Source organism: Triticum dicoccoides, chromosome 4A, assembly GCF_002162155.2.
Source record: "Triticum dicoccoides isolate Atlit2015 ecotype Zavitan chromosome 4A, WEW_v2.0, whole genome shotgun sequence".
NCBI classification, from domain to species: Eukaryota; Viridiplantae; Streptophyta; class Magnoliopsida; order Poales; family Poaceae; genus Triticum; species Triticum dicoccoides.
The window spans coordinates 522381419-522393809 of NC_041386.1; the positions used below are offsets into that span (position 1 = coordinate 522381419).

Consider the following 12391-nt stretch of genomic DNA (forward strand, 5'->3'; position numbering starts at 1 on the left):
AGATAGGAGCTGCTGTTATACAAGGCGGTATAATTATGTACAAAGGGGTAAATAGCTGCCACCCATTTGTCTAACACCTTCCGGTCTTTTGGGCTATACTGATACATACCTCACAAAGCAGTCTTGCTAGCAACACGCCAGGGTCCATCTGGATATCTTGAGGCTGGCCTGTCATGTTCTGCAAAGGTTCAATCCTCTGGCGAAAAATGGTACTCCCTCCGTTCCAAAATATAGCGCGTCCTCGGTTTCCGTGCTTCAACTTTGACCATTAATAATCAACAAGACCGACTGCGGCGGGCGAAAAAATTATACCAATGAATTCATATTCAAAAAAAGTTTTTAATTATATAATTTTTGATCCCGCCGCAGTCGGTCTCGTGGGTTAAATTTATGGTCAAAGTTGAACCTCGAAAAGCGTGGGCGCGCTATATTTTGGAACGGAGGGAGTAAGTGGTAACAGACTGATAGGCAAAGGGCATTGCCATCGCACAGTTCTGAACCATGACCCCAGAGGATCAGGTGACACGGCAAACAACACATAAACATATTCTGAATGGCTATTCACCAACATGGGCTGTCAGATCCCAAGATCAAACGATGGAGGCGTGAAGCTGACATCAGATGCTCGCTTAGTTTCCGTTGGTTTTTGTGCTGATTGTGCTTTCTGGAGTCTAAGTTGCTCGGCCGCTTGTGCTTCAATTGCATCAAAATCAAGGTTCTCAAAGAAAGCATCATCCCAGTATATGTCATTACCGACTTCAGTAGCAACATGTGAGGAAGGTGGTGCTGGTTCCAGCTCAAGGTTTATGACAGGGATTGAGGCGGCTTGCTCGAAGCTTAGTTTTCTCTTTCTGCTATCTGGTTTGGTGGTTGATTCGCAATTGACCACACTTGCTTCACCCTGTTCCTTTATCGAACTGGCTCTCTCCAGGGACATTTGCTGGTGACCTATAGGACTTGGGTCAGTGGTACCATATATTTGAGGAATCCCTTGTGGAGTCTCGATAGGATTGTGCAAGTTCCCTGATGAACAGCTTGCACTTCCAGCTCTGGAAACAGAATTATCAGAGACATCTTGGTATCTCGAGGGCAGGACTACCGTTGACTGACTAAGTAGTGATCGCCTGCAAGAACATCAAATGTAATATGAATTCCACAGTTGCATATGCAACTTTTTTACAAGAACAAAAATATGAAGGCAGTTGTACAATTTTTATCCCAATATATCTGGGTCTCAGTTTTCGACATGATTGATGGCGAGAATCGGAACAGTTTTCAGATTTGCATGATATATCCCGTGTACAAACCTGAATGTAGATTGTGTGCACATAGTGTTCTAGGTATCTAAATTATGTAAGTACCTTTATCAAGCTAATCTGATACACACGTCTAATTGCATAGCCACTCACAGTTCTTAGAAAATACTGTAAATTAGAACTGTGATGTTCATTTTCAGCAATTAAACAACACGGCGAGTTGAACTGTAATCACAAGTGTCCAATAGTGATTCTTGGTGGCAGAAAGATTGACAGGAAACAGAATGGTCTCAAAACAAATAATTTAAGCAAGAAACACTAAACACCATTGCAAAGAGTAGTCTGGTCATCTTTTAATACCTGTAGAAAGCCATCATGTCGTTAGTGTTACTGTTTTCACCACCTTGTTCACTCTGAGTGAATTGGCCAGTAGGAGTTGTCTGATCGTCAATAAAGCTATCTTCATATTTATCTTCACTCCGATCATCATCCTCATCCGGTGAAATATCAGCATCTTCAGACACTCTAAAGTAATAATGTAAGGAAGTTATAATATAAAAAACAATATGCATACTATTACAGTAAACCAAGAAACCGATATACATTGAGAAGCAATTATTAGCAAATAGGTTTAGAATTAGTTTATTTGGCAGCATCAGAACATTCGATGAAAGGTTCCAGTGAGCTTACTCGACTTCCTCATCAATATATATATCCATACACCTCTTGGCTTTCCTTCTGTTTCCTAGATTAAGAATAAATGCAAAAGTACATCAAGGTACAATATTTTTTGTTAAGATTTGGGAGCTGTGAACAAGAGGTCAGTAAGTATGTACTGATAAATGATTGAGTTGGCAACAAGATTAAAGAGAGATAGTTACAAAGGAAGGTGGCTCAACTCACCAACATAATGCTCCATCTGATCACATTGTCCTCCTACAGATCCATTATATCTTTCATTCAAAGACAATGAGGATACTCGTTTGATCTTGTCACCGCATTTGCGGAGTCTTCTGTACTTCGGTAATTGCTGTACTGATCCTGATGTATTCCCTATTGACTTAGGCTGCCAATCATCAGACATACTATCAGACAGTAGATTTGCTGTGGGCGTATGAGCAGCAGGACTGCAGTAGATTTTTGCCTTTGAAGAACACATTGGCTCATCTGTTTCTGCTTGAGTCTGAACTAGGATATTCTCTCTTGACGAACCATGATGTTCCGTGACACCAGCAGGAAATTGACCTTCTCTCACAAAGCTTAGTGGCCCGTCACTACATTCTGGCCGATTGTGTTCAGCTCCCTGAATGTGTGACTTTGAAGAAATAACCTTTGCAACAAAATCAAGATCAGCAGCACTGTCTATTTCTAATTGCTCTACTGGAGACTCAGGCACAATTCCTTCTTCAATATAATGAGTTAATCTAGGACTAAGTTCCATGTCTTCCTCACCTGACAAAACTGGGCTTGCTAGTTTAGCATTGCATGGTGTGTCCCATTTTTCTATTGGACTTGTAACCGTTTTAGATGGAGTACTGGGGGAAAGTATGTGTGTGCCATCAGCTTGGTTACATTGCTCCGAATATTCAGGGAAATGAGGAGCTGAATTTAATGCATTGCCTGCAAAGATCGAATAAGCGCTATCCGTTAATTGCCCACTGGCATCTGCTGTCAATTTTGAAGTAGTCTTGTTCTGGATTGTATGTTCCCAATTTACGTTCCTTGTATCCTTATGGAACTCAGATACCCTCGGTAAGGCAGGTACAAAAGTGATTGAAATGTAGCCTCTAACATCCACAGCTACATATTCCCCACTGAAGAATGAGTGGAGAGGATATTTGTTGACCAGTGAACTTGGCACACTAGCACTTTTACTCGATGACACTTCTCCAGAAGAAAAGTGATAACCATCCAACACCTGATCCTCAAAAGCTGCTACATCAGCGGGTTCTTGTAAAGGGCTTCCACACTGAATAAGTATTCAGAAACAATATTAGGACTTCTGTTTCATTTGTAATTTATAAGGAAAAAATCTCCGCAAATCTTCGATGTACCTTAGTTTTAGAGAAAGAAACATCTTGAAGTTGTTGCATAGTATCGATTAGCATATCTGTAGTTCGATAGGAATGAGGCACTCTATAGATATCACATGGAGAAACCTGGAAACTAGGGAACGCAACAAGTGATGGCTTCCAAGTATCTTCTTTGCCTGAACTGAAGTACTGAGCAATCAATAGGCCATCTTCCTCTGAAACTTTGTTCAAAATGTGTGGTGTGCCACTCACATCAACTTTTCTTTTCTTTGAGCAATGGACATACTTCTCTATTGATAATTTAACATATTTAACTTCTGGGCTATAGACATGTGGAACCTGTTAGAAGGGATAACATAATTAGCACCTCTAGAGTGAAGAAACAGTTTTACCTACAAACAGATCAAACAGAATTACCATCCTGGGACTAGAATGGTATTCAAAGGCGTTCCCTTTACGCAAAAGGTTCTTCATTGTCCGAGCACTTCCTTGTTTCTTCATGTACCCTTGCAGCTCTGGTCCTTCACAAGCCAAAACCAGTTTGTGCAGTTAAGGTAAAAACATCTCTTACAAAATGCAACTACTGGACGTGGTTATTTCAGTCATCAGAAAAGGATATCAACTCGTCCTTCGTGCTTCCGCCCAGTCCTTCCCATTCGTTGGATCATCCTTAATGGAGAGACATTGGCATCGAAACAAATCACAAGATCCACCTCCATAATATCTAGACCTTCCTCACCAATTGATGTTGCCACCAAAATATTGTATTCCCCAGCTCGAAATTTCTGCAACCATGCCATGGGTTATTTGGTGGGTGGGATGGGGGGTAGATCTTGAATGACCAGCCATTGTCTGATACCTGTAAAATAGCTTGTTGCATTTTCTGTGTCTGGCCCTTCAGTCGGTCACCTGCAAAACTCAAATGGTAAGATAAGCATGTAAATCCACCATATGGATTGATCTATCCAGTGTAATGCACCATTTTATATATAAAGTAACTATATCTACTTAGCCTACTGTCATGCACTCATACCTGTAGAGCTTTGACCGATGAACTGTGCAGGTCTGAAAAGTCCGCCACCACTGTCTCTTAATGAACCGAGAATCTCACTGCATTTGGAAGCAATCAAAGACACATTCAATCCACGTGATAATTGGATCAACAATCATAAAACATCAGAAGTCCAGTGCAGAAATTGTTTCTGATACCCAGCCAAGACATACAGTAGCAAATAAATCCAACAAAAACTGTGGTGCCTCTTGCTTACTGTAATTTATATGACTAGATTGGCCAAAAAAACATATCAGTTTGGTGGGGTTTAGTTACAACACACACATGCGAGCAGACAGAAAAAAAAAACATCACACAAAAAAGAACAACAAATAACTGTGCACGGAACAATTAATGTGTAATACAAAATGCTACTCCCTCCGTTCCTAAATATAAGTCTTTTTAGAGATTCCACTACAAACTACATACGGATGTATATAGACATATTTTAGAGTGTAGATTCACTCATTTTTCTCCGTATGTAGTCCATAGTGGAATCTCTAAAAAGACTTATATTTAGGAACGGAGGGAGTACATAATAGGCACAGTAAGTATTGTGAGGTGTGATTCTTACATGACACTTCCCCAAATTTCTGAAAAATAGAATGGTGACAAATGTATTTAAAAAATACACACATGCGCGCGCGCACACCAAATAATTACAATAACACCACGCACACAAAAAGGAGTGCACAGGTAAATTTTTCAATCTAGAACAAAGGATCTGCAGAGGGCTATATATATATAATAGCCACAAGGACCATCATGAGGTATTGTTCTTACTTGACACTTTCCCGGAAATTTGAAAAGATAATCACCCGTGAGTCCTTGGAATCATTTTTGTCTGCATAGGATAACCGGTACCAAAGTGATCATAGCAAACTTAGTAAAATTTGCTCTGGATTAGTTAATGAAGGTAATCAATTGAAGGCAATTAAAACAGAAGATTCTTCGAATACATCACATCTGAGTAGTGATACAACACAATCATACGCATCGACTCAAAGCAAACAAGTCACGCTTGCTATCACATGTTTGATAAGTGATAACATGCAGTAATTGATAAGCCAAGTTTCACAAACATGGCTCTCCTATGCTACAAAGAGTTGCCATTCTTACAACTTACAAGAAAATATAGCAGCATCATTTCCATAGGCATAATGCTTGTACTTCCTCCGTCCGGGTTAATAAGCCACCTCGAATTTTGAGTCTAACTTTGACCCAAAATTTGACTAAAGAAATTACGAGTTAATGCCACAAAAGTATGTCACTGAAAACTTCTTTGAAATATGAATCAGACATACGTTTTTTGGCATATAACTCCTATTTTTTAGTAAAATTCTGGTCAAATTTAGGCTCGAATTTCGAGGGGGGCTAATAAACCTGAACGGAGGAAGTACAAGCATAAGATTACAGATTGGGCTACTAGAGAATGGCTAACATTCTTATAATGGACAGTCGCATTATTCATCTACTGATCATCGAAACCAACTCAACAAAACATGCACCCCATTACGAAAATCAAGAGTTGCTTACGGAAGTGATCGACCAACACTTCTGCCAATTTCTGCACCTTTGGACTGGGTAAGCCTTCAGATGAGATCTTCTGCATCATATTCATTGCATCCCGAAAGGTTTGATTCTTTGAAGCAAAATTCCAAGAGTGCCTTCAATAAACAAGAGCAATTATAAATGTGAACTATTACATATAATTGATTCTTCCATCCCCAAGAGAATATTGCTCAAGAAATTCGTTAGTGGCATAATTATGAATTACTCTTTGCATACAGTTCAAATCATGTAGCAGGAATGTGTGTAGGCAATACCCTTCTTTCAACTTGGCTTTAATTGACTCATGCGCTGGCTTGATTCCATGGCTCCAAAGCATTTTACTCACATGACAAAGTGACACGAGAGCTGCAAAAGATTTATGAATTTCCTTTTTCTTTTCCAGAGGAATATTTGGTGGAGGTGCTTGGCTGAATTTCGTCCTTAAAATAAGCAACTGATGTGGGCTCCACTGGCAACAGTAGGTAACCAATTAATAATGCATAAAAGTAACAAATTATAAGTGAGTGTTGGGCAGTAAATAATCATAATCATGATAATTGATGTATACATAGAATCACAAACATACATTTGCAGCATCCCTGTTATCAATCACCCCAGCAGCACGTAACTGAACAACATGTGTATTTATAAGATCCAAAATCATAGCATTGACTTGAGTTGTGTCACTGCCAACAGGAACCTACATTGAAGCAAGTAAATTTCATGGAACATAAAAACACTATACCGCCCATTTACCAAGTTCATACCTTTAAGAGTTCAACTGTACGTGTGTTAACATATCGTTTGACTTCAAGATCACTTTCATCACGATGAATCAACTCTGAGATGCATAAATTGTTGATGACAGCTTGGATAGTTGGCTGTTTTGCTGAATGAAAAGCCCACGATAAGATTTACAAAATAGAAAGTGTCTTCATCTGTGCAGAAGTACTTCTATGTGATGTATGGACTCACATCCTGGTGTAGCAGTCAAAGCTAAAATTCTTAGCGGCACACCAGCTGCCACCAACTGTCAGCATAGCAAAAATTAAAATTTGAATAAGCAGAAGCAGAAAGCACTCATACAACTAGTTGACTGATATCATCAATCAAATGGGCTTGATAGTGGAGGAAAGCATGACGGTAACAATTTAAGATGATGAAATGTTTGGAGATAAAAACATGCCTGGCGAACAGCAACACAGTAAGCATGATTTCCCGAAGCTCTATGAGCTTCATCTATCACCAAGCAAACAAGTTGTTTCACCATGCATATACCTGTTAAAAGCAAACTTCATAATGTCAGCTCAGCGAAGAACTGAAGCAATAACGGCAGAGCAGTCAGTGTGGACAAGAAAAGTATGAAGCATGAACTTGACAAATCACTAAAAAACCTACTATGGTAATATAGTACTGTGGTAGTCAGACCAAACATAAAATTGGGGCAATCAACAAAATTATCTGTATATGTGCTATGAGATGCTTCCCTGTGTGGATATTTGTATATGATAATTACGCAGAAAGTGTATTATGTGCCTGAATCCATTTGGATGGAGAATCTAATGTGACTGTTTTTTATGTCTCGTTATTATACAAAAGAAAATGTGGTTGCTTTCAGAGGTACATATTTGGTTATCATTCGAAAATCTGCATAAACAGATGACAACATATGGGGAAAAACTTACAGAAGATCAATATATAATACTAGAAACATTGAGGAAAATCACCAGATTGTATGTCATTCTCAAGAATCTGTGGAGTGACAAAGAACACTCGTTTAGACTTCCACAAGCTTGATCTCGTTGAAGGGCTTAGATTCCCTTTCATATCAATCGCCCACTCCTGAAGACAGGTAAAACTCATTAATCTCCAGCACCGGCAGAGAAAATGCGTCAATCTTTATCCGACACCAGGCAAGCATGAATATCAAAAAATATAAACTTTAATACCTGTGGTATACCCACTGTATTGTGGCATGCCTCAATTTGCTGAGTGACAAGAGGACGCGAAGGGGCTGTGAATACTATTTTACCTGAGCTATTCAATGCATCAGTAACAGCAATCTGTCAGAAAGTTCCTTCTGCAAAAGTTCACGAAATACAACACACGAGATGCAGTTTCCAGTTAGGTACCAAAATATTACCTTCAGGAAACCATCTAAAATAGTTATACATCACCACGGCTGCGATAAAAGTTTTGCCAAGTCCAGTTGGCAGGGCTACTAGTGTATTTGTAAACAAAGCCTTTTGGACAATATATCGTTGGTACTCTCGGACTTCCACATTAGCTGCATCATGTGAACGAAAGCCAAATGAATCACAAAGATCATATTATAACTGTTCATAAAGCAGACATGTTCATAGGCTCATAGCAGAACTGAGCCATACAAAAAATGGAATCTTTGACATGAGTATCAGACAATGTTCAGGAAGGGACAAGGTAGCTTTCTGCCTCGAGTGCAGCCAACATCCAGAGCAGCAGCCAAGCACACACGACCTTGAAGAGCAGCCAACTGGAAGAGAGGAAAGTGAAAAAGGAAGATGAGAGTTAGGCGGTTAGGCCCAACTGTGGCCAGGCATGCTGGTTTGTGGGGATGGGGTACCATAAACTATCTGCACAAAGAAGTGATCACCTCCACCGCGACACATCCCCCTCCTTTCCCACTTCCTTCCTTCTCCACTTCAACAATATCCTTTGTCACCTCGGCAGGAAGGATGTGTGGAAACAGACACCAACTACCCTTCCACCAGTGGCTATTATTTTCCCCTTGATTCCAACGCCATATTACTCACTGCTTCTGGCCAGTGAGAATTCAACAAGCAGCAGTCTGCTCATCTCACTGCTTAATGCCTATTGGGAAACAACTCTGAAACCCAGTACCCAGCTCACCAATTAGGCCCAAATCACAGCTTAAGGCATCCACCAAGCAACTAGGCTGATTTTTATAACACTGGTTTCAAAGGCCATTTTCTGACTTACTCAATAGAATTATTTCACTATTTTTATATCTAACAGGAGTTCACACGTGGAGCTAAGTGGATACTACTACACGTTCAAGAATGTGCGATAAGGACTAGGGATAAATAACAAAAGGTCTAGATGAACAAGTAAATATTCTGCACATCAGCAATTCACAATTCAAGCACAACCTTTTACAATGCATATCTAATCATGTTTATACTAGAATAATGCTATGAATCTATGATCATACAACAACAAAAAATGTTGCGCTTGCAAGGAAATTAAAGGTATGCCCCTTATATTCCAGCAGCATAAAGCAATTGAATCAGGCAACTGAACTATATTACAAACTAACAAAAGTAAAAGGTTCACGCCTTATTCGCAAGCTGCATAAGCAAAGCAACAGAATCAACCAACCAAGCGATTTTGATATCTATCTACACTTATTTATGCTTATCTGGCTCTCAATCTCAAAACCACTACCACACCAATGTTGCTTCAGATTTTGCCTGCGTCTAGGGCTGTCAAGAATATCATAATCATAATGCACATAATTCTTGATTTAAAATGATTAGCTGGACCTTAAGACAAAAGGTATTTACTTATGAACTCTAGGAACAACTCATCTCATTTCATACAATTCACACAGGAATCATCTTGGTGCCGAATCAAAACTTAACGAAATATACTTTCGTACTATATGTTTTTTATGTTGTAGATAGATATTAGCATATTTTTTTATAGACTTGGTCAAACTTTAAGAAGTTTAACTTAGGACAAAGCTAGAACTTCAACTAATTTGGAACAGGGAAGTATTAGATAATACGTACAGCCTAATGGTCTTTCAACAGTCACCAAAACGATTTATTTTTATTTTTATTGAGGAATCAAAACGAAAAATTTAGGTGCATTGATAAGCATATCATCCAGAATGTATTTCAGAGAAAAGCTGACATGCCCATTCGCTATGCTACGCAAGAATATAACCACAGCAAAATCAAAACATAAGTCGGTGACGAAAAGTTCAGTGAGAAATCTGGGCACTAACTCGGATAGATCCACGTCTGCACTGCCTCGTGGTCGAGCGCCACGGTGCAGGACCCCTCCGCAACCTCCTCCTCGCTCCCCCTACGCAAGCACCCCTCATCGCCACGGACAGCAAAGTGCGCCCCGCCACCACCAGGTGGCACCGCTGCCGCCACAGGAACCCCAGGTACAGGGGGCGGCCTCTCCTTCGCAGCCTGCCTCCTGGTGAACGCGTCGACGAAGCGGTCGAGCGCCGCAGTGCGGGGCCGCTCCACGACCTTCTCCTCACTCGCCTTCCGCGAGCACCCCTCATCGCCACGGTCCACAAAGTGCGCCCCGCCGCCGCCAGGCGGCACTGCTACCTCCACAGGAACCGACGGCGCAGGGAGCGGCCTATCCTTCGCCGCCTGCCTCCTGGTGAATGAGTCCACGAAGCGGTCGAGCGTCGACTGCCGCGCGACTCCCGTGGACAGCCCGTGGAAGGAGGGCGCCGCGGCCGAGGGAGCGAGGCCCGACGACGGGGCGGCCGAGGGCGGGGGCGGCGGAGCTGAGGTCGACACGGCGGTCGTGGAGGCTGAGGCAAGGGCGCATGCGCTGTCGATCTCCCGCACGGCCGCATCCCAATCGAAGCCCTGGGGTTAGGGTTTGGAAAAGGGGGCGTGAGCACATACAACGCGAGAAGGGGGAGCAAGGGTAGAGCGGCGCGCTTACGTCGTCGTCTTCGTCGACGGCGATGGCAGGATGGTAGAGCGGTGGGGGCGCCGCCATCGGGCAGCTCCGCTTGGCGCTTCGAGAAGGTTCGCGAAGGTTGGGGATTGGGAATTTTTTTGGGAGGGAAAGGGTGGGGTTTGGGCGGGGAAATGATGATTTTCGGAGAGGAAGAAGAGAGAGAGAGAGAGAGAGAGAGAGAGAGAGAGAGAGAGAGAGAGAGATTATGGGCCAGATCAATTGTGAAACAAGCTGTCTAGAGGATGAGCCATAGCCTGGCCCAGATATTGCTGCTAGGATATAGTTCGTCATTTTCCCACCGCTCAAAAAAAAAGTTCGTCATTTTCCCGTTAATAAAAAAATGTCATTTTCCCTAAGAAAAAAATATATAGTTCGTGGTCTCCTACATCGTTTCATCCTGCTTAGATGATTTTATTGGTTTCGTACTGGCCCATGACTTTCTTTTTTTTTTGCATCGAATGGAGACTTTATTCAACGAACTATCATCCGGTTACAATCTGTCCGTAGGTTGCTAAGCCAACTATCTGTTCCCTCCAGCGTACAAGCACGTTGTGCACAAAGGTGTGCCGAAAAATTCAGGTCCCTACCAACACGATGAACCGAAAAAGAAGAAAACGAAGGTAATAATATTCTCCAATTATTGTAAGATAGTCGCCGCAATGGAGCGTGTATCTTGGCACGACTTTCAGAGGTTAACGAGATCGAGGCAATCGACCTCCATGATCACATGTGAGTATCCTCGTAGTTAGGGAAAATCACCCCTTTTCTCGGCAGCAGCTCGGCCACAAAAGGATCAAAGACTCCCGGCAGTGGTTTACTCCATGCACCAAGAAACGCTAGGTGAGACCGAGCCACGCCTCTTGCTCCCCCCCCCCCGACAAAGCATCAGCAAGAATAGAGCCATCTGTGTTGATGGTGATCCATCCCACCTCCGGAGGTTTCCAGCCTTGGCCCCCGTGCGCCTGAAGTCGCAAAGGGATATCAAGGATGGCAAGGTTTTCATGCACTCCTTTGATCGCCTGAACCGGATCATAGCCATCTTCATTGTGTGTCCATCGTTTCCGTGATGACCAAATAGCGTGCATAATTGTGATATGCATCTTGTGTCCACAGAGAACATTGGGTCAAGCATAATGTCGTGAGACCAAGTTTCTGGGTGCAGCCGTGGAAGTTGAAGATCAAATCTAGCCCTTGCTGTAATCCAGAATTTTTTTGCATGAGTACATGAAATGAGAGCATGCATCAAGTCCTCCTCCATCGCCTGACATATGTCACATATGCGCGGGGGTTTAATGTGTTTATATTTGAGGGTATTGGCATCTGGCAGGATGCCACGGAGCACCCGCCACCAGAACACCCTTACCTTCGGAATGATAGGCGGTTTCCAAAGTGCGGACCACAACTGATATTTGTTGTTGAAGTTTCGATAATCGTCCCTTCCTCTAGAGCGCTTAGCTCGTTGCGAGTCACGAGAGATCGATACGCAGACTTTACAGTGTAGTTTCCAGACTTTTCGAATGCCCACGCAAGGCTATCTCCCCCCCCCCCCAGATGTATTCGATGGTATGTTCAGTATGGCTTCAGCATCTGGCGGAAGAAAGTTCTCACGAACTAGATCAATGTTCCAGCACCCTGTGTATTCATCAATTAAGTGTGAGACGTGGGTTAGAGGTGCAGTACCTAAATGCCCCATAGGTTCCAGGGTGGCTGTGTTGGGAATCCACTGGTCATTCCATGTGGACATGCTTGAGCCGTCCCCTATTCGGTAGATCAAATCCGCGGCC

General features: G+C 42.3%; 1 protein-coding gene across 2 annotated transcripts; it reads right to left on the minus strand.

The window, feature by feature from the left end:
- Positions 1-362: 362 nt before the first annotated feature.
- On the minus strand, positions 363-10722 carry LOC119286515 (DEAD-box ATP-dependent RNA helicase FANCM-like). Of its 2 annotated transcripts, none has more exons than XM_037565891.1 (21): positions 10590-10722; positions 9901-10510; positions 8035-8178; positions 7841-7923; positions 7619-7733; positions 7078-7169; positions 6867-6921; positions 6659-6780; positions 6478-6591; positions 6167-6360; positions 5877-6007; positions 5124-5184; positions 4323-4399; positions 4149-4198; positions 3909-4074; positions 3707-3828; positions 3311-3628; positions 2160-3225; positions 1947-2001; positions 1617-1781; positions 363-1124 (listed from the first exon to the last, which is right to left on the minus strand). In XM_037565891.1, the coding sequence occupies exons 1-21, from the start codon at positions 10644-10646 to the stop codon at positions 578-580; spliced, it is 4344 nt and encodes a 1447-aa protein (XP_037421788.1). In that variant the 5' UTR covers positions 10647-10722; the 3' UTR covers positions 363-577. The 2 variants fall into 2 exon arrangements, with proteins under 2 accessions (XP_037421788.1, XP_037421789.1); XM_037565892.1 differs by having other exon boundaries at positions 989-1124; positions 1947-1994.
- Positions 10723-12391: the final 1669 nt, after the last annotated feature.

Bases quoted from the DNA above. Each gene is read 5' to 3' on its own strand.
- LOC119286515 (XM_037565891.1), bottom strand. From the start codon at position 10,646: ATGGCGGCGCCCCCACCGCTCTACCATCCTGCCATCGCCGTCGACGAA. The intron at 6,008-6,166 runs GTATTGCCTACA...TGTTTATTGAAG, and splicing joins AAAGCCAAGTTGAAAGAAGG to GCACTCTTGGAATTTTGCTT. The intron at 1,125-1,616 runs GTATTAAAAGAT...ATGTTCTTGCAG, and splicing joins GACATGATGGCTTTCTACAG to GCGATCACTACTTAGTCAGT.